Genomic DNA, 19,588 nt, shown 5'->3' on the forward strand with positions numbered 1-19,588 from the left:
GTGCTGAGCTAACCAACACTCAGCCACTTCAATTACTGCTTAACTACTGCTTGAATTTGTTACTAACATTTTCAAGACCAAAGGAAGATGGTGGGTTTCAAATTCATTTTAAGAGCAACTGCTGCATCCCACAGGGAGCACAAACCTCTCCACAATGCACATCAATTTTAAGTGGCAGGTTTGACGTTGTGGAAAGAAAAGCAGGGTCTCCAGGCGGCCTTGCTGTCCCTCCTCACCTGTTGGTGGACCCGTTGTAGCAGTAGTTGGGCAGGAAGTCGAAGTTGAGCTCCCAGAAGACGTGCAGGGTGATGCGTCCATAGGGCGCGGACACGTTGTGGTTGGCCTCGCGGAACATGGCATCAAAGCTGTCCAGGGTCATGTGCTTGCACAGCAGCCTGTGCGTCAGGCGATTGATTTCCAAGAGCCACTCCAGCTCCTGCAGCACATAAAGCAGCAGAAAATGCAACAGAAACAGCTGATTTAATTGCCAGGGGAGTGTTTTTTATTCACACACACACGCAGAACTAAAGACATCAATTTAACTCAGCGGCCAAGGCCAATTGCACTTCCACTCAAGGGGGTCCTGGTCCAGTGTTTTGTGAAGCTGCAGGAAGCAAAATTAATTTGTTCCCCACTGAGCACTGGCTGGCTTTCACCTCAGAATCCTCCAAAGGTGGAAACTGGTAATTTTACACTGCTTGACTCTGATGCTCCTGTATCATATCAAAGACAGCAAATCCTGTACACACATGAACAATGTCACAGCCACCTTCATCCAGCTGGGAATTAAAGCAAGATTTCCTTCCCCCAGTTTACAGGACTCTTCTATGAGCTCTGCAAAGTCTAACTGCTGTCACCTTATGATTTACACAGATACTTAATGGTGTGATAATAATGCAATTAAAGCTCCATAAACAGAACCAGTAAAGACTCAGCAGCATAAAGGAAGATACATGACTGGTTGAAACCCACTGCAGGGGAACTCAAAACAGCAGCCAGTTGACTGTGCATCTCCAGCAGTGTATTAGTCTCCCTGCTCATCCTCAGAGTCAATAGAAGTTCTTACCACGATGGATGTCAGGTCCTCGCTCTCGAAGCGGCTGATGGCCTGGTCCAGTGATTTGTACATGGCTGCAGAGATGCGCTGGGTAATGAGCCTGTTCAGGTCGATTGATCTGCCCAGCAGCTGCCAAAAGAAAAGATTTGCATGTTATATACTGATGGGGACAAGGTATTTAATTTTTTACTCCACACACAAATTAAAACCAAACCTCGAAGTCTGCTTAAACGTGAAAGTGGTGGCACAAGTGCCTTGGCTGAGTATAGATTACTTAAGAAGGAACGAGGGAAATGTGGAGCATAACTCATTTTTGTGTCATGATGAGTACTGGAGCCTACTGCTTGCACTGTACCTGGACGTGCCTCTGCTTGAGCAGCGTTTCGTAGCGGTTGGATGGGGGGTATGGGATGATCACCCCGTAATTCTTGCACTCAGCCCGGAAACGTTTGTCCAGTAAAACACTGAAAAAGGGAAGCAGCGTCAGGAAAATAGAAATGTACACTGTCAGCTTCTCTATGAGTCTTTCCAGAGTTGTTTCAGCCCTTTTAATCTTGGCTCTGAATTGCAAGAAATCTCTGCACACTAAATCACAGGGACTGCCCTGCTTGTCTTTTGTGGCTAAAACATTCAAAAAGACAAAAAAAAGTGCTAAAAGATATCAGTGCCAGGTACTGGGTGGTTCCCCTGGTGTGCTCCCTCCTTGAAGATCTGCTGTGGGAACATTTGGTTGGTGATGGTGATTGTCCTCCTTCTCTAAGGCCAAATGTGACCTAGAGACAGAACTTGCTGTCACATGGAAGAACTTGGTTCACCTCTGGGGCCACAAGAAGAAGACTCTCACTAGATTTCATCCATGCCCTTTAAATTGGTAAGGAGGATATGCCACAAAGGTTCTATCTCCCCAAAGGGAGAACAAATCCTGCTGCTTCACTAGGGTGAGGACAAGTGCATATTCCTGTTTTGTAGAGATGGGAGGCTTCCAGTCCTCTGCCTGGTACAGAAACAGAAGTCAAGCAAGGACATGCCTGTAATAAGCTCAGTTTGCTTTTCTGCTGCTCTCACAAACTGTACTCTGACTGGTGCTCCGGATGCCAATTATTATTTTTTCACTTTTAACTGTGTCTCCTTAATTAATTTTCCCCATCTACATTGGTCTGACGTGGATAGCCAGCTCTGGGGGACAGGGATGATCTATGTTGTGTCTTCTTGCGGTGGCTGCTCCCTGAGGGAAATCTTTTGGTTAACAGCAATTTGGATGCAGCGATATCATCAGTCACCATCAGCAGTCAGGCTCTCCTACCTGCCAGCCATCGCTTTGTAATAGGCAAAGATCTGATCTGCCAGCTTGTACACAAATTGATCAAAGCACAAATTCACCTGGGGGACAAAAAACAAGACTTGGTGAGGGTGTCACCAGCACAGAGCAGCTCCTTCCTACGCACACAAGATCAATACAACCCAACACAGATCCTTCATTTAATACAAATATATATTAAAGGTCACACTATCTTAAAACCACACTGCACTTCTCACATTGCTGAAGGTAAGCAGAAAATGGCAGTTACATTTCTCTCTTTATAGTTTCTGCATGTTCTTACAGGTCCTGGTCCCCCACCCTCAATCACCCTTCCCTCTCAGGGAATTTTTCGTTTTCCTCTGATGTCTCAAACCCTCTGCTCATCAGACTCTGCCATGTCCCCAGTGTTTGACGGCTTTTGGCTTCCATGGTTCCCTACAGGTACAGCTGAGCTGAAGCCATTAATCAGGAGAGTCTGTAGGATCTCTGGAAATGCTAATCTTCTTGAAAACTTCTCAGTCTGATGGAATATTTCTTTCAGGAGAAAGGTGCCTATAATGAATTGCTGGGTCAATCAGGGCAGTGTGACTCCTGTGAGCTTTTTCCATACAATAAAAATGAAGAGAACTTACTTCAGCTTCAATTTCATCATACAGGAACTGCTTTTTGAACTTGGTCAAAGCATAGTATGCACTGTCATTGTAGAGGTCCAGGGGGTACAGCACATACCTGAGGGCAAGAGCACAGACCACATCTAAAATGAGCTTTGGAGCTTATCGGCATAAACTGCAGCCAGTGCATGTCATGCCCTGCCTGGTGTAAAAAAAATGGCTTTTCTCTGACTTCATGCCTATCACTGCCACCCCCTGCAGCCCCTCAAATAATCCCTCTTTATCCCAGGGTTCTGCAGGAAGCAGTCACAACCAACCTGGAAGTGAGCTAATTATGAGTTGTTCAATCAACATTTGCTTCTTCTCTGCCCTTAAAAAAGCTTTCACCCTCACTCCAGAGAGTGCTCTGACAATGCCCATACAACCAAGTTTTCCTAACAAGGAAAACATTATAAAGATGATGACACTTGCAGAGCAGCAATTCCTCGTATCATTTATCCCACATACAAAAAGAAGTTGAGGTGGCTTAGCCTGGGCCCACCCCCTTTGGTGACACATCTGTTTCACTGCTGCGTGCAGGTGACAGTGCCACCCTGTCCTGCCCACACCCCAACAGTTGCCAGCTGCTGTTTATGACACATGAAGAGGTGCCAGTGCCAGGAAGTCGCCCCTGTGTCTGCCAACGAGGTGCTCACACAGCACCACTCATGTGACAGCAGAGCAAGGAACATCCATTTACCTCCCACACCAAAAACACTGCTCATCACCAGCCTCCCCTTCTTCCTGAACAAAACCCCAAACCCCAGCACGTGCACGGTCCCAGCAGAGCCCACCAGCCCTTACTCCATCATGGAGGGTTCTTTGGTTTCCAGAATATGGTCTGTGAGGATCCAGGGCATGGACATCTCGATGGGGAACTGGATGCGGCGGCCCATGGTCAGCTCCAAGAAGAACTCCCTGAACCAGAGCTGGGACAGGTCACAGCACTGCTGCAGAGCCTCTGGAAAGCACAGAGGATCCATGTCACCCCCCTGGGGATGGCAGTGAGGGCATGGCACAGGAGGCAGCTGCTGCAGACATCTCCATGACAGACCCAATACTGGCCAGGGGCAATTTAAAGGCCAGATTAAGGGATGTGGGGACCCTTACTCCCTTAACATGGGTCACATGGCTTTTGGGCACAGGACATTTTTCTAGGATGTCTCTGGTTTTAAACCCAGACCATGTCCATGCTGCCTGAGCACTTGGTAATGCAAGAAGAAGGAAGGGATCACCCCTTTTGCTCTAGAGGGCCAGTGAGAACATTGGAATGGCTCAGAGTTAATTCTGGAAGACTTCTTCTGTGTCCAGTGGCTCAATTTGTCTGGGACAGAAGGAAAGTCCACTCCTAGAAAATAATCTCCCACCTGCAGCTATTTGCTCTTGCTGACAGCCCTGTTCACATAATGACTACTACACAGACGCATGCCCAAACCAGGCAGAAGTAGGACATTTGGGAAAAATCAAGGAAAATCTTCTGCTTAGGTCAATGAGGAGCAAAGCTGATGTGCTTTTGCCTTTCTGAGCATGCAAGGGCTGGGTTCAAGCCTCCCCCTGCCATAATCTCACCACTGATGTTGAGAAGGTGGGTGAAGAAGAAGGACTGCTTGTGGAACTCCTCAATGGCCAAGACTATTGGCCCATCCAAGCTGCTCCTCAGAGTCTTCTTTGAGCCACTCTTGTCTGCTATGAGGGACTCCAGCATGGTCCTCACCATGTAAAGCTTTGGAAAAAAGGTGACATGCAGTTACCACTCTCCAGACACCATCACACACGGCCTTGGTGTTCTGGGAACAAAAAGTAACACTTCTCCAAGGTGGTGACCACCCTCCTCACACATATGCCAATATCCTTCAGGGTTAGAGATAATTAAACCCATGAAAGAAGAGGCTTTGGGAATTATACAACGAATTAGGCACCAAAGCAACATTTAACACACAACAGCATGAAGACTTTGTGGAACAGAGCATGGAAACAGCTGCTAACCCTCAGGGTGGGAGACTCCTACATGGCTCTAAGACCATTAATTCCCCACACAGGAGACAGACATTCACATACCTGCGTGCTCGATGGTCCTACTGCTCGTCGTGGGACTTTAATATCAAATCCACCCTTGGGATCCTTCTCCCCTCTCAGGCAAGGATCATTTGGAGGCTCCCGACCTCCCTCCCAGTCACAGATCGTCTTCCGAATCGCCTGAAGGACACTGGGGCGGGGGAGAGGGAGAGCAGGGCTTAAACTTGATTTTACTTCAAAATGAAAATACCTCTGGCTGTGCACATATGAGAGGAGAGGTACCTGAGGTGGGATCATACACAGCTGCTATTGCTGGGATGATGCCCAAAAGTTACGTCTGGAGGAGCTGCTGGCTAAAAGAACTGTTGGCTGCTTGTGTACTGGAGCATACACAGGGCTTGTGTATTACAAAGTGTAACAGCACTAGCAAATATATGGAATTTGCACTGCATTCAGGGACAGACTGACCTGATCAGAACATTCTTCTTCTTCCGGACAGCCTGTCGCAGAGGCTCCCTCAGGGTCACCTGGGCGAAGTCCTGCAGTGCCGCGTAGATGGTGTTGCGGATGGCCTGGTTGAAGACGCTCTCCATCCGCCCCATCAGCACCTGCAGGCCTTTGATCATGGCAATCACCTGAAGGAAAAGTTAAACCCAGATGCAAATGCTGTTTTTCCAATGTGTGAAGAGGGCTATAAATCCAGCATGGAGAGAATTCAGGACTGAATTAATTCTACTCAGCTAACACAAGCCCGGTGATCAAGCAGCTAATTTTTGGGTGTTATCTGCTTTATAGGTCGCAAGAAGCTGAGGAAAGCATTGACATTATCAGCTTCTTGCAAATGGCCCCTGTCCCTTGTTTTTACCCCTGATCTCTTGGTATCTTTAATGTCACACAATCCCAGGAAACTGCACATGCTCCACGTGTGGGTGCAGCCTGCCCTGCCCAACAGCACAGTGGAGGAAGCCATAAGGCAACATCCAAACCACCCTGGACTGTGTAAGGCAGGAGGGAGGTCAGGGCCTCCCAGAGCCTGGCTCAGAGGACTGTTCCCACTGTTTACAGACAGCCAGGCTGAGAGCTGACGTGTCCTGGGGACTGGCTGAGCATCTCTTGTGTTTGCACAGCTCCTGGATGCAGCTGCTGCTCTTGCTCCAGATGACACTGCTCTGCAAGCCTCTTGTTCTGGGTTTGTGTGGCAACTTCTTGGGAGCAGGAGGCTACAGGGGTGACTTCTGTGAGAAGCTGCTGGAAGCAGCTTGTCCTGTTCCCCCTACATCTGATAAAACCAACATCAGCTGGCTCCATGACAGGGCCAGTGCTGGCCAGGGGCAATTTACAGGCCAGATTAAGGGATGTGGGAATTCTTAATCCCTTAAGATGGGTCACAAGGATGAGGAACTGGCAGAGTATGGTGAGAAAACCCTTCCATTCTCTTTCCCTGGCCTGAGGAACAGGGACAGGACCCCAGCCTGGATGGGCTCTGACTCTTGAGCAAGTGGCACCTACTTCCACAAAGGCAAACTTCTCCTCACTGGTGTAGTTGTACCGGGTGGCTCTCTCATACTCTTCAGCTGTTCCTGGGCAATCCTTGTTGCAGAATTTATCTGTGGGATGAACCAGCTTCCAAGAGTACTGGAAGAGAAGAAGATGGAAAGAGACCATGTCAACATTGCAATGAGGAAGAAGATAGGCTAGAAAGACTGAATTAGGCCATATGCCAAAAAACCATTGTCTAGACATCACTAAAGTTTGACATTCTTGGCTTTATTAGCACTTAATTAATTGGTTTTCTTTATCTGGGAGGCTGCCAGTCATACCAGGCTTTTGACATCCCTGGATTTGTGTTGAGATGTGGTCAAAACTTTGCAAATTAAGAATTTCCATCATCATTTGAATTACAGTTTCAGTTGCTCCCAGACTCATCCCAGACTGCTTTCAGTGATGCAGGGATGCACTCACCACTTCCATGACGTGGGCACTCCACTTGGAGAGCAGCTGCAGGCCCCGTAAAGCCAGGTCAAAGAGCTCTCTGTACTCCTCATCTGATTTCTGGCTGTCCAGGCCTGAGCCAGTGACCACCTGCAAGAAATCACACCATGCTACAATCAGCAACTTGCTGCAGGGCTTCACTCAGTCAACAGATTTCTCTCCCACATCCCACCTGAAATGAATTCCTGACCTTATGACCAAGCTAGAATTGAGTAAAGCATGTACTATCCCTCAGGAAAAAGGACCTTGGCAAGGCTCTTTTTACACAGCCAGTCAAATTATTCCCTACAAAAAAAAATGAGTCTGACCTGTCATCTCTGAGCAAATAACTGACTGTTTTTATTCCACTTTCACATTCCTTTTTGATGGTCTAACACTACCGAAATCCTTGAGAATCCTTTACTGATTTAAATTCAAAGAAGCTCTTGCAAATGCCAAAAAAGAAGTGCCTGAGAACGCTACCATTTGTTAAACTGACACTGATGAATGAGGATCACACGTGCAAAAAACAGTCCCAATGGCAGCAGAGAGGGCACTGGCATTCAGTAATGAAAAGAACAGAGATGCCTTCGTGAACTTTCCTCAAAGCCCTGACTGACAGGCCTGTGTAATTGAAAAGTCCTATTTGCAAGTCATTGGTGTTCTGACTTTTGCCTGATTATAAACATTTAGTTGCCACTTTTTTTTTTTCTGCTCATTTTAACGAAGCTGTGGTCAAGGAGCAGAAGCTGTTGCTGTAGATCTCCTGGTGCACACGATTTTGTACCTTTCATAAATTGTTTTTTTATTGCTGCATCAAGACGAGCTTGTTCCACCCATGTCCTTCACCCCTCCTCACTGTATATCTGTGAAAGACCATGGTCCTGCCACATTGCTGTGTTCCAGGCTTGTCCACGAATGGATTCTTTGTTTCTTTTTGCCAAGGTCAGGATTAAATGTGTGAGACAGTATTTCTTGTTAGGACTCAGATGTTTTTTAGTTCTTATCTATGTTACAGTCCCACAAACCCTGAGTTCTACAGCACTTCACTCTAACAAGCTAAAAACAGAGATGTATCTCTCTACAAGGCCTTTTAAGGATAAAATGTCCAATTAAGAAATGACACCTAAATTATTTTTTATTTTAACCCAATAGCCAACCACCCATGCCCCGCAATGTGACTTTTTATCCAACTACACAACACCACCCAAATCCATGGAGAAGAAGGTGAAGAAGAAGGTGAAGAGGAAGAAGGTGAAGAAGAGGAAGGTAAAAAGACCAGCCTCCACCCTAAAACCTCCATCTTGCTTTATATATTACTATATTCTAAACCCTTCAACTTTACCTTTTCCACCCGGTGGTATTATACACTTCTATCCAAATTCCACACCCACAATCCCAGTTCTATCATTCCATTTTGGAAGCCTTCTCCATGGCCTCAGGTCAAATGCAGTGTTCTCTTGGGGGTCAGTGCCTGTCAGCACAGAAAGGCTCACATTCTGCCCAGCCGGGTTGCAGCAGTGCCCCCAGCCCTCCTGCAGGTGCAGCTGTACTCACCTCGCTGTTGCTGTAGCGCGCGAGCTCCGAGATGAAGCGGATGTGGTCGTCTCGGATCTGCACCATCTGCTCACAGATGTTGTACTGGGGGCTGATGCTGCTCTGAGTGCACGTCCACCTGGGCAAAAAGAGCAACATTGTCAAGGACAGGACACAGCTTGCACTCAGACAGCCCAGGGACAGCTGCTCTCTGCACTTCAACGTGCTCCAGGCACGCCACCCTCATGGCGAATGTCAGCCCTGTTGTGTCTCTGTGTGTGGGGTGTCCAGAGGTGGTCTCACACAGCAGGATGGGGACACTGGCCTCACCTCTCAGCCTGAATGTGTCTGCTCCATCCACCCTGAAGGCTGCTCTCCATGTGGGCTCACCTACCCCAAGGGCAGAGGTGGCAATCTCCCAGGCCACCAAAGGCCAAGCTTTCAGGGAAGGATGGACTTCAAAGACCTACACTGTTTGCATCCTTTCTGCTAAACCTAAGAATGACTATTCCCTAAAGGTCCTCCCTCCAGGTCTGGGTTGTGCTGCCTTCTCCTGCAAAGAAAAACTCTGCAAAGAACTAGCCCTCCCATTGTTTTTGGTTCTGGCTCATGCTGCCAGCTCAGTGAACAACCCCGAGTACAAACGATGAGCAGAATTAGATTTTCATTTGAATTCACCCATATGTACCATGTGTGTAATGTCATCCTAAAAAAGGCAGCCAAAGGCACAGTTGTATGAAGGAATGGGACAAACCAGATGTATTTAATTTAATATCTCCTTTCTCCCTGTAATGTATTTGCCCCAGATATAGAATCAGAATGGCTCCACCAAAATGTTTTGTGCAAACAATTGTCTACAGTGAGATTCTCATGTCTCACTCTGTCATCACAATGGAGGAGTTCAGATTATACTTTTTTCCACCTTATGATAGTCCTGTTCTCCAACTCAGACTGCCCATACAAAAGGAAGTTGAGAAACCTGCCCCTGATATGGACATACACATATCCCTACATTTAACTGCACTTGTTACCAGTATTTGGGGTGGTACAAAGTCCTGAAATGCTGGGCCACGTCATCCCTTGTGAAATCCATCCTCCCCCAGTCCCCAGTTTGGCTCTTACCCGTTTCCATGTGCTGCCCACTGGGCAATGGGCAGGGTAGCAGGACTGGCCAGGGCTGCCCCAGCCCTCCCTGCCACACACAACCTACTCCACAGTGCAGAGACAAAGCGCCATGCGGGAAAAACACCAATTAATTCCACTTGCACGGAGACAAGGAGGGAGAGAAAGTGACAAAAACAATGTTAGTAAGAAATGGGGATTACATGGAAGCACCTTGGCAGAGTTAGAGCTGGGAGTCCCATGCAGTTTGCTGGGAAGGAAAGGGAGTGAGGAAGAAACATTGGTTAGTACGGCACGGCACACAGACCTGGTGAGACAAGTTCAAAGACAGACATTAAAATTGTGCACAGGTAAAACAGCCCATGAGCTACCTCGGTTTTGAGATGAGAAAATGAGGAATGCTGCTGATATATGTTTCGTTGAAATGTGCTTTCTGAATGATTTGGGATAAAAAGGAGCAAATCTTCAGAAAATTTTTCTCGTTTTTAAAAGAGTTTTCAATACTCTTTTAAGAGTATTCTTTAAATTCACATTACACAGAATCATAATTTTTTCCTCTTCTTTTCCCCCCTCAATTTTAATTGAAAACTTTTTGCCACGTTGTTTTCAAAGCTCTCCTGAACAATTAAAGGGCACTTTTCAACCAGTTTTTGGGAGGGCAGGGATGGAGGGCTGCTCCCGGCAGGCAGAGAAGCCAGACCCTCCGGGGTGGAAGGGGACAGCAAACAGAAGGCATGACACTGCAGGTTAGTTCCTGTCCTGCTGGAGAGACAGCCCAGCCTGGCTGCTCCTCAGAGACACCAGAGAAACCAGATTTCCACGCAAGACAGTCCCACAGGTGGAAGGCCACTGGCTGCCACCCACACTACAGCCAGGCTCAGCTCAGACAGGCTGTGCTCACAAGGGGTTGCAAACCTTATTCCAAGGATATCCAAACCTAACAACATTCTCCTGGCAATCACTGAGTGTGATGCAAATCTACAAACACAAGTGGGGCCTCTCACATGCCTGCTGTGACTGAAACAACATCTATGGAATCATCTGATGGAGCAGCAAACTGCCCGTGAGCCCAGGCCACTCCTGAGCTCTCCACTCCTGCTCTTCTCCCACAATATCCAGAATCATGGAATCATTAAGGTTGGAAAAGATCATCAAGTCCAATCTTTGACTGATCACCACCCCATCAACTAAACCAGAGCACTGAGTGCCACATCCAGTTGTTAGTGACACATTCGGTCTTTTCCAGTTCATTAACTTCCAGAGCATCTGAGCCTCTGATTCAACCCTTATGGCTGCCATCCTTCTTCATGAGCCCTGCCTGAGCTAGAGGAGACACCCTGGCTACTGCAGAGATCCAGTGCTGAGTTCATGCTCTGGAGGATTTTGTCCTTGGGGTGCAAAGTGTGGATTAAAATCTCCCCAGAGCAGGGACAGAGCTCACACTCACACAGCTCGCACGCACCCGGCGCTGCCCCAGCCCATGCACCAGCAACCCTTCCTTCCTCCTGCCTCCCTGCCAGCCCTCCCAGCCCTGCCTGCTCCCAGCGACGGCTACACAGAGCTGGCTGCACCGCCAGGGCCACGGGAGGACATCTCCCCATGCAGGGACAGTGAGGGACACGCGGGCACACAGAGCTGGCACGCCGGACTCACACCCCACAGGGACACACACACGGGCACAGGCCTGGCACACCTGCAGGGCTGCAGCCCCCACGGCCCTCAGGACACACACAGAAGCCAAGAGACATTATGGCAGGCACTCACTTGGATTTGTTCTCCTCATAGTGAGCACTGGTCTTAATGTATCTGGCCAGTTCTATCTGCATATCGCCGAATAAAGGAACCACCTGCAGCTGCTGGAAAAGAAAACAAAAGATGGTTGAAACATGGCAGAGAGAGAGAGAGAAAGAGAGAGAGAGAGAGAGCCTGGCCCCAGCACAACACAAGGGACTCCAAAAAGGCATGCTGCACCTCTGAAGCTTTGCAAAGTGCAGACCTGGACCCAGGGTCATTTCACAGCTAGGAAATGACTGAGAACGATCACAAGGCTTTCTGTGGGAGGAAATCACTCCCTGTGCGTGCTCTGGAGCCCTGGGCTCACTGCCACGAGGCTGGTCATGGCCAGAATGGGTCAGTGCTGTAACCAGCCAGAGGAAAGGATGTTTTTACAACAAAAAGAGAGAAATGTGGTCCTGAACAGGCCTGATTGTCTCCCAGCCTAATCCTCCAAGAGAACACAGGGATGAAAAGCCAGCATGTTGCTATTCTGGACACGGAGGAAGGTGTCAGCTTTCCCCAGGGACTCAGCACTATCAGGTGTCTTAAATCTTCTCCATGAAGAGAAAGACACAGGCAATGTAACATGGCTCTTCCTGCCCTTCACATCTCAGAGGGTTTGGGATGGGATAAATTCCAAGTGCTCAGAAGATACCTCAAGCTCAGACAGGTCCCTCCTTCACTAAACTTCCACCTGCAAGCAAAATCCAACCAAGGGTTACTGACAGCTCATCAATAAAATATGAAGCTTCAACTTCACCCAGCTACAAAAAGCTTTGCCCTAAATTCAGGGAAGATGGGGGCAAATTCCCCGTCCTATTATCACACACTTCTCTGCTCAGGCTGAGCTGTGCAGGATGTATAATGCTGTCATCAGGGATTCCAACTGGCACTTCCATAAAAGGTTTAAATGAAGGGGTAGTTCATTTTCACCACTCAAATTCCTGGGCAATCCATTAGAAATTTAATCAGAAGGCAATAAGCAGATGTAGTGAAGGAGTAGTTGGTCTTTCCTTTTTGAGATCTGATAGTTTGGAGTGGTACTTTTCTGGAGATGCTGGAGAAGTGCAAATGGAACCAAGCTGGAAAGGAGAAAGTTACCCCATGCAATGGAAGGTTTTTTACCTCATTCTCTGATGGCCCACAGCACTTTGCAATGAACAGCAAACCTGCCTGAATGCACCAAGATGACCAAACTCTACAGATTACACTGAAGGCTTGATGTAGAGATTTAGCTGAATTAGCAAAGCTGAGTCAGGGAAAACTCAGAAGACTCTAAAGAAATCATCTTTGCAGAGCAGTCTCCCCAGTGATGGGAGGTTTTTTGAATACCTCATTATTGCCCTGTCCATAAAGTTATGGTGTCTGTGGCCCCCTGCTCTTGGGGCTGTCCCCAGGCAATGGTGCAAATTGGGGTAAACAGGTCCCCACTTGCTCAGGGGAGGATGCACCCCAACCTTCCATCAAGCCTGGGCTCACCTCTTCCCTCCCCTGCACACTCCCAGCACATCACCACAAACTGAACCTCAGGGCAATGAGCAGGGAGACATCCTCTATCCAACCACCAACCTCCTCATCCAGGCTCCTCACCCCACCCCTGGGGAAAGTACCAGGAAGGATCCACTGTGCTGAAGAGTGAGGGGAAGGAGCCCTCTGTGCCCTTCCACACATCATCACCTTCTCATTTTCCCTGATCTGGAGAAAGTCTTGGTAACAGAAACTGATCTTTCCATCTCAGGGAAAGATTAACAAAGGACTCAGGAAGGACTCAGGAAGGAGTCCATCTGCTCCATCTGGGAAATTCTTCTGCTGTCCTCCTGCTCTTTGCTACCAGCACATTTGCCTTTTGCCAGAGCCCACCATGCCTCCTACAGCTGACCTGCTCCAAACCCAAAATGCCTCCCAGTCCCAGAAGCAGTGGAAAGGAGGCACCACCTTCCCTGAGGTGCTGTGTGGGCTCTCAGCCTCCTCTCCACCAAGAGGGTTATCCCAAACCTTTCCTGTGCTCAGTGGTGCTAGGCAGTGCAGCCTGGCCTCCAGCTGTGGATCAGACCATGGCCAGATGTGCTCAGTAGAGAGGGTTGTGTGGCTGCTCCCACCCTGCCCCTGGGAGCACCCAGGCTTCATGGGCCTTTCCCCAAAACCCACATCTCCGACCAGACAAAAATGGTTCATCAAACCAGAGTGACCCTTTGAAGATCTCACTGGGCACCTCCAAATCCCAGTTCACACAACTTCCCCAAAAGCTTTTCCTGTGCTACAGGGAGCACAGTTTATACATGAAATAAAACTGCCAGCTGTGTCCTTAGCCCAGCAGCTTGCAGAGGGAAAGAGAAGCAGAACCATCACCCACACTGACCTCAGCAAACCAGCCTGAAACCAGAGACTGCAAATCTCTGCGCAAAGAGCCAGCAGCAATATCAGCTGGGCACATCCTCCCCTCAGCCATGGAGCAGCCTCTCCATCCTCTGGGGCCTGGCAGGGAGCAGCCAGAGCTGCAGCTCCCACTGCAGAACCAGCTCTGCATCCACAGCCCTGCAGCACTGAGGGGCAGCACTGCTCCCCTCACCCTGCTGCAATTCCACCCCTCAGCCTTTGGCCTGGACAGCTTCTCAACCCTTGGGGTTCTGGACCTGTAAATGATTCCTGTAAATGATTCCTGTGGTTTGCTTTTTGTTAGCAGCACAGGCAGTGGTACAGGCTGTTAATCCACTGGTCTGCAATAAACACCAGCCTCACACAGACAGCTCACTGACCTTGAAGAATTTGTCTATTTTGCTAAGGTTGATTCTCTTCTTGGCATCCAACTTGTAAATGTTGCTGACATTGCCATCCATGAGATACAGGCCAAACCCCATCACCTGGAGAGGATGGAAAGGCAAGGTTTCATCAGCATGGAGTCAGCAGCACAAGTCAAAGACAGTGCTCCATCACTCAGCATGAGAAGAGACCATTTCAGGTTCCTGCTACCACCTGATCCTCATGAGGAAATGTTTAAAATGTGCCTGCATCTGCCAGGAGGCACATGGCAGGCAGAGGACACACAATGGATTGCTTCTGTTGCCGGTGCAAAAACACAGGATGCTTCCCTTGCTTATTTGTTCCTCCTATCCCCATGTAACAACAACCCAAAAGTTTTCTCCACCTGTTTACTTCTGGAGAAGAATTTAAAATATTTTCCTGGATTGATTTTCCCCCCTCATTAATTCAGTACAAATCATTACAGAGTCAAACTCCCCACACATCAGAGAACCTGAGCTGACTCACACCATTGTAATGAAGTTTTTATGGTAATAGTGACTGCAATCATTGCCAATAACTGACTGACAGCAAGGACAAATACACCAAATAAAGAGATATTTTGGCATGTTTATCTTGAGGACTCTTTACAGCCCGAAAAACAAACCTGGGAGCATCTGCCTTCTGCAGGGAATTATTGCTGGGAATGGGCACCAAGAAAATTCTGGCTTACAAAGTTGGTGGTGATTCTACAATGTCCTCTGCAGTTACACAGGTCAAGCCCATGATCCTGCACTTCCAGGCACAACAGAAAAACTCCTTCCAGCCTTGGAGGATGTAGGGCACCCATCAGTGTCCTCACCCACCATGTGCTGGGCACTGTCTCTGCATGCCAGCCCAAAGGAGCAAAAAATCAAGAAATTGAAGAGAGATGTTGTCCTAGGAGTGAATTTCATTTTACTAAAACAACAGTGACTCTATGCAAGTACCCAGGCCCACAAGCATGGCCCAACCTCACCTTTAAGAGCATGTGCTTCTCACTGGGGGTGAGATACATCTTGTTTTCATAGTAATCCACACAGATGTTGACAATATCAGCCAGCAACTCCTCATAGCCAGGGATAACCTCTAGTTGTTGGTGCAGACACTGAAACACAACAGAAGCCACGTTATCCACATGGGCAGAGGAACAGCAGAAACCAGGCAGGAAACACTTTAAGGATTAAGAGTGGAACAAGAAGAGGTTCCTTCAAACCTCATTTATGCTTTTGTTAAGTTTACCAGCAGAAGAGCTTATGGTACTACCCAGAAAAAACAACCTTCCTCTGCAGGAACTCTTCTTCAGACTGATCACAGCACCCAAACATCAGACAGTGAGATGCAGAGCAGGGTGGCTGAGCAAAGTGTCTGACTCCTGTCTCTGTGCAATATTTTAACTAGTTAGCAGAACTAATGGAGCCTGTGAAGTGTGGAGGGCCATGGGGGCTGAGCTGCAGACCCCATGCAGCTGCAGGGGATGGAGTTCTGGCAGAACCTTCACCTCCCAGAGCTCTTCTTACATCTTTTAGACCTTGATCTTTGTCTTAACACAGAGACCTTCAAACCCACCCAGGATGACACATGATGAGACATTGCTAGAATTACACAGCCTGACCAAAAGACCACCAGAGCCAGTGGCACAGACCAAACAGCTGCTGCCACAGCCTGGTCTGAGGCGCTGTCAGCCTCAGAAAGGTCACTGCTCCTCTCTGCCCATAAAGAGCTCAGAGAAAAGGGACCTGCCTGAGTGATGCGGTTGTGGTTTGCCAGGAACATGGAGAGGTTCTGGGACTCCTGGATGGACTGGGGGTCTGCCATCTTCCTCAGGAACTGGGCAGCTCTGGAAGGGACAAATCCAACATCACCAAGGGTCACTCAGCCAGTGTGAGACTGTCACCACCCACCCTCCCTGTCTGACCTGCAGCAGCAACACTGCAGCCTCAGACCCCTCTGCATCACAGCTCTATTCACCAAGAGGGAACTGAAACACAGCAGGGCTCAGAGATTTGCCTAAATTCACAAAGAGAGCCTGGGACAGCACAGAAACCCCATCTCCAGCCCTGATGTCTCCCTGCCCTCACTGCTGGTCAGACCACGAACATTCCTGTCCCCATTCCCACCACTTCCTCCCCTCTCACCTTTTGTAAGCAGAATGATCATTTTTCACGCTGCACTTCATGTTCTTCAGCTCATCCAGGACAGCAAACATGTTGATGAACTTGCCCAGAGTGAGGAGATAGGCCTCAGACACGAAGTCCTTCCTCCTCTCAGCATGGCACAGGCGCTTCACCTCGCTGCAGAAGCGCTCGATGGCCTTGCGCTGCAGGCAGGGGCACAGGGTCATGCACCTCCAGGGAACCCCCTCCACCCCACCAGCTCCTTTAAATAAAGCTTTTTTTGGCTGGGGATGGAGGGTCTGAGGTTCCTCTCTGCTGCTACCACGCAATGAAGCATTGTTACAAATCACTGCTGACAAACATGCTCAATGCTTGTGGGGAGAAAGGGGCTCCAGCTCTCCAACCCCAAGTGTGGGGTGTTCTGCAACATCAGGCTGCATTTTTAAGGTGGGACTTAAAGGCCTCGCAGGATATAAAACCTAAAAATGATTGTGAAACTCAGCTGCAGCTGGTTATAATGCAGGTGGTGATGGGGAGCCCACAGCAGCTGTGACTGCCACATGGCAATGGACAATCAGCTTTTCACATCCCCAAAAACAGGAACCTGTGACAGCCTTAGCTCCAAAGAGTGGGGACTCTGGGTCTCCATGAACTTGAAGACCTGAGGTGTGGTCTTTCCCAAGCTGTAAAAAAGATTTGGGGCTGAGCAAGGGACACACAGATTTCCCTTCACACATGTCTCAGGTTTCTGCTGCAGGCTGCAAGGGAGAGACCTGCTGGGGGTTGTCCTGGCAGGCAAGGATAGCATAGCCCTGCTTGGGACGTTAACACCAAAGTAAATAGATTATTTTTGCCTTTCTCCTTGCCCACTTACCTGAAAATACATGAACTTCATAAGCTTGGTGACTTCTGGCTCAAGGACTTCCACTGTTTTCTCATAAATCTCCACTCGGTTTGGCTGTTCATTACATTTCACCTGCATTGCAAGGAAAACCATCTGTGTCAGCATCAGCTGCTAAGCCAGCTGTGGGTCACTGTGGCACCTTCTCCTTGCTTCACCTGGAGTCCTGTCCCCACCCAAAGACAACAGAGGGAGCTGAGAAGGAGATGGTTCTCAATACAACAGGTGAAAGCAAAAGGGGATATTTCAGATCTGAAATTCTCTCTGTGCATTCTAAAAAGGCACAATCCTGATTCTGGGGGATAAAATCTCCTAATGCATTTGTCTGGCATGGAACACAAGCATGGAGTCTGGACCTGCTGTATAATATTGTAGCATGAAGTTATCTGAGATTTGTGTTGCAAGACACACAAGGCACCAGGTTCCAGCTCTGCAGAGCCTTGCTGGGATTATTCTGGTTCTGTTGAGGATCCATTAAAAATCACTGGGCTTGTCTGTGGCTGACAGCACTGAACTGAGTCACTGTCACTGGGCTCCTGGGAAGCTAAATTTAAGGACTTACTCAGTTGTCATCCATCTCACTTCCAAAACAGTTCCTTAGAGTCATTACCAAACGTACAGGGAAACAGCAGCTGCCCAGGGCATCCTGCTGCCCTGCTCTGCTTTTGTTTGCAGCTGTTGCTCCCAGGAGGCTCTGATGGGGCTGGCAGCTCTGGGCACGTTCAGGAACCCAGCAGCTGCTGCTCAGGGCATGGGGGGACACATCAGCCAGCCTGGCACGGGGGATGGTGCCAAAGAGCCTTGCCCTCCCTGCAGTGGGCAATCCATTGCCCCTGCCCTGCTGTTCCTCACTGCAGTCAGGCAGCACCACAGAATCCCAGAATATTCTGAGCTGGAAGGGACTCACAGGGATCACCAAAGCTCCTGGCCTTGCCTGAGCATCCCACCATGCATCAATGGCCATGAGGATGCAGTGGGGTGGGAGAAGTGGTGCACACTCAGGTGCAGGCCCTGTTCTTCACCTCTGATGCAGCAGGGAGCTGCACCTGACCAAGCAGGGAGATTGGGGGGCTGAGCACAGGACCCCCCTGGCCACATCCACGTGCCCCATGGCAAAGCACAGGGGTCACTGCAAGATCAAGCCTGGTCAAGGTGTAACTGGACCCTCTGCCATGGCATGCTCTGCTCCTCCACCACACACAGCACTGAAAGCAGCCCGAGGGGAGCACAGGGGGAAGGGGCAGGGACCCACAAGCTGCTCAGAGAGGCACAAATGTCACAGGGAGGACACTCCACCAGATGATTTTAGTGCTGCCTTGCCATCAGCTTAGCCACAGCCTTCTGTTGGAGTAGCCAGGGGAGGCAACAGCAGCAAATACAAAATACCAATCAACAGCAGGAATCTCCTCATGGCTGGGTCTCAGCATCCTCTGCTTTAGTTTGCTTTGCTTTTCCTGTTCTTCTGCCTCCACTCCAAACTAACCCACAGCCAAGAAAAACCCAAAAACCTCTGGGACCCCCCTGCCTGGGAAGGGCTGGGCTACCTGAGGGATGGCTCGTGAGCAGCTCCTCCACGTGTAGAGCATCACGGCGTACTCGTGCCCTTCCTCCAGCATCTCATTCTGAAAGACAGAGGGGTGCAGGTGGGACAGGGCAGGCTCTGGGGGCTCAGCAGCCTGGGGACAGAGCTGGGGGACTCACCATGCTGGAGTGCACCGTGGCCTGCTCGATGTACCTGGCAATGCCTGTCACAAAGGCGTTCCTGTCCTCAAAGTTGGTGTCAAAATTGGCCTATGGGCAAAACAAGAGAGGTGGGGATGAAACATAGCTGGTTGTTTGCTCACCTGGTACAGCCTGACATGGGATGTGCTGGCAAAAAGCAGAACTGGTAGGGCTCCTGGGGCATGGGAGGAGCTTGTGAACTATTTGAGGTGCTGCACCTCTAGGTTTGAAGTAGTTTCATACACACACACACCCTGAGATGCTTTGGAATCACACACGGCTGTCCTGCAGGGAATACGTGTGCAAATATGGCAGTCAAGACTGACATTTACAATCTTTATAGAATTAAACCCAACTTTACAGCAGCCACAGCAGAGAGAAAAGCTAGAGGAATTATTCTGGGGATTTTAGCTTGGTAACTCAGACAGACACAGCCTTATTAATTTCTGTTTGTGCCCTGGCTGCTAGGGGAAGACCACATCCTGTCAGCAGGAAGGCCAAGGGATAAACACAGAGAAAGGGCAGGGAATGAGCTGTCTGGAAAACATAAATATGAAAGTCAGCCCTCATCCAGGTGCTATTATCAGTGCTACTGTTGCTCTTGCAAGCACAAACAGCTGTTGGGACAAACATTTGCTCTGG

At 49.0% G+C, this 19,588-nt stretch overlaps 1 protein-coding gene across 4 annotated transcripts in view; it reads right to left on the reverse strand.

Moving 5' to 3' along the window:
* The window catches only part of CYFIP2 (cytoplasmic FMR1 interacting protein 2), a 49,831-nt gene that overhangs the window by 22,625 nt on the left and 7,618 nt on the right, over nucleotides 1-19,588 (reverse strand). For 3 of the 4 annotated variants that reach the window (XM_054288255.1, XM_054288252.1, XM_054288253.1), the window contains exons 3-22: nucleotides 18,926-19,015; nucleotides 18,769-18,846; nucleotides 17,198-17,299; nucleotides 16,345-16,526; nucleotides 15,950-16,046; nucleotides 15,186-15,314; nucleotides 14,185-14,289; nucleotides 11,417-11,508; nucleotides 8,552-8,669; nucleotides 6,986-7,105; nucleotides 6,533-6,658; nucleotides 5,492-5,658; nucleotides 5,066-5,213; nucleotides 4,577-4,730; nucleotides 3,812-3,968; nucleotides 2,990-3,086; nucleotides 2,361-2,437; nucleotides 1,413-1,521; nucleotides 1,067-1,186; nucleotides 237-436 (exon numbers count right to left, since the gene is read on the reverse strand). In XM_054288255.1, the coding sequence (XP_054144230.1) occupies nucleotides 237-436; nucleotides 1,067-1,186; nucleotides 1,413-1,521; nucleotides 2,361-2,437; nucleotides 2,990-3,086; nucleotides 3,812-3,968; nucleotides 4,577-4,730; nucleotides 5,066-5,213; nucleotides 5,492-5,658; nucleotides 6,533-6,658; nucleotides 6,986-7,105; nucleotides 8,552-8,669; nucleotides 11,417-11,508; nucleotides 14,185-14,289; nucleotides 15,186-15,314; nucleotides 15,950-16,046; nucleotides 16,345-16,526; nucleotides 17,198-17,299; nucleotides 18,769-18,846; nucleotides 18,926-19,015 (2,468 nt within the window). The remainder of the gene's footprint in view (nucleotides 1-236; nucleotides 437-1,066; nucleotides 1,187-1,412; nucleotides 1,522-2,360; nucleotides 2,438-2,989; nucleotides 3,087-3,811; nucleotides 3,969-4,576; nucleotides 4,731-5,065; nucleotides 5,214-5,491; nucleotides 5,659-6,532; nucleotides 6,659-6,985; nucleotides 7,106-8,551; nucleotides 8,670-11,416; nucleotides 11,509-14,184; nucleotides 14,290-15,185; nucleotides 15,315-15,949; nucleotides 16,047-16,344; nucleotides 16,527-17,197; nucleotides 17,300-18,768; nucleotides 18,847-18,925; nucleotides 19,016-19,588) is intronic. The other variant, XM_054288254.1, reaches the window with a different exon arrangement.

This window comes from Melozone crissalis, unplaced genomic scaffold, assembly GCF_028551555.1.
Source record: "Melozone crissalis strain CALT ecotype California unplaced genomic scaffold, PUWL_Pcris_2 ptg000061l_1, whole genome shotgun sequence".
NCBI classification, from domain to species: domain Eukaryota; kingdom Metazoa; phylum Chordata; class Aves; order Passeriformes; family Passerellidae; genus Melozone; species Melozone crissalis.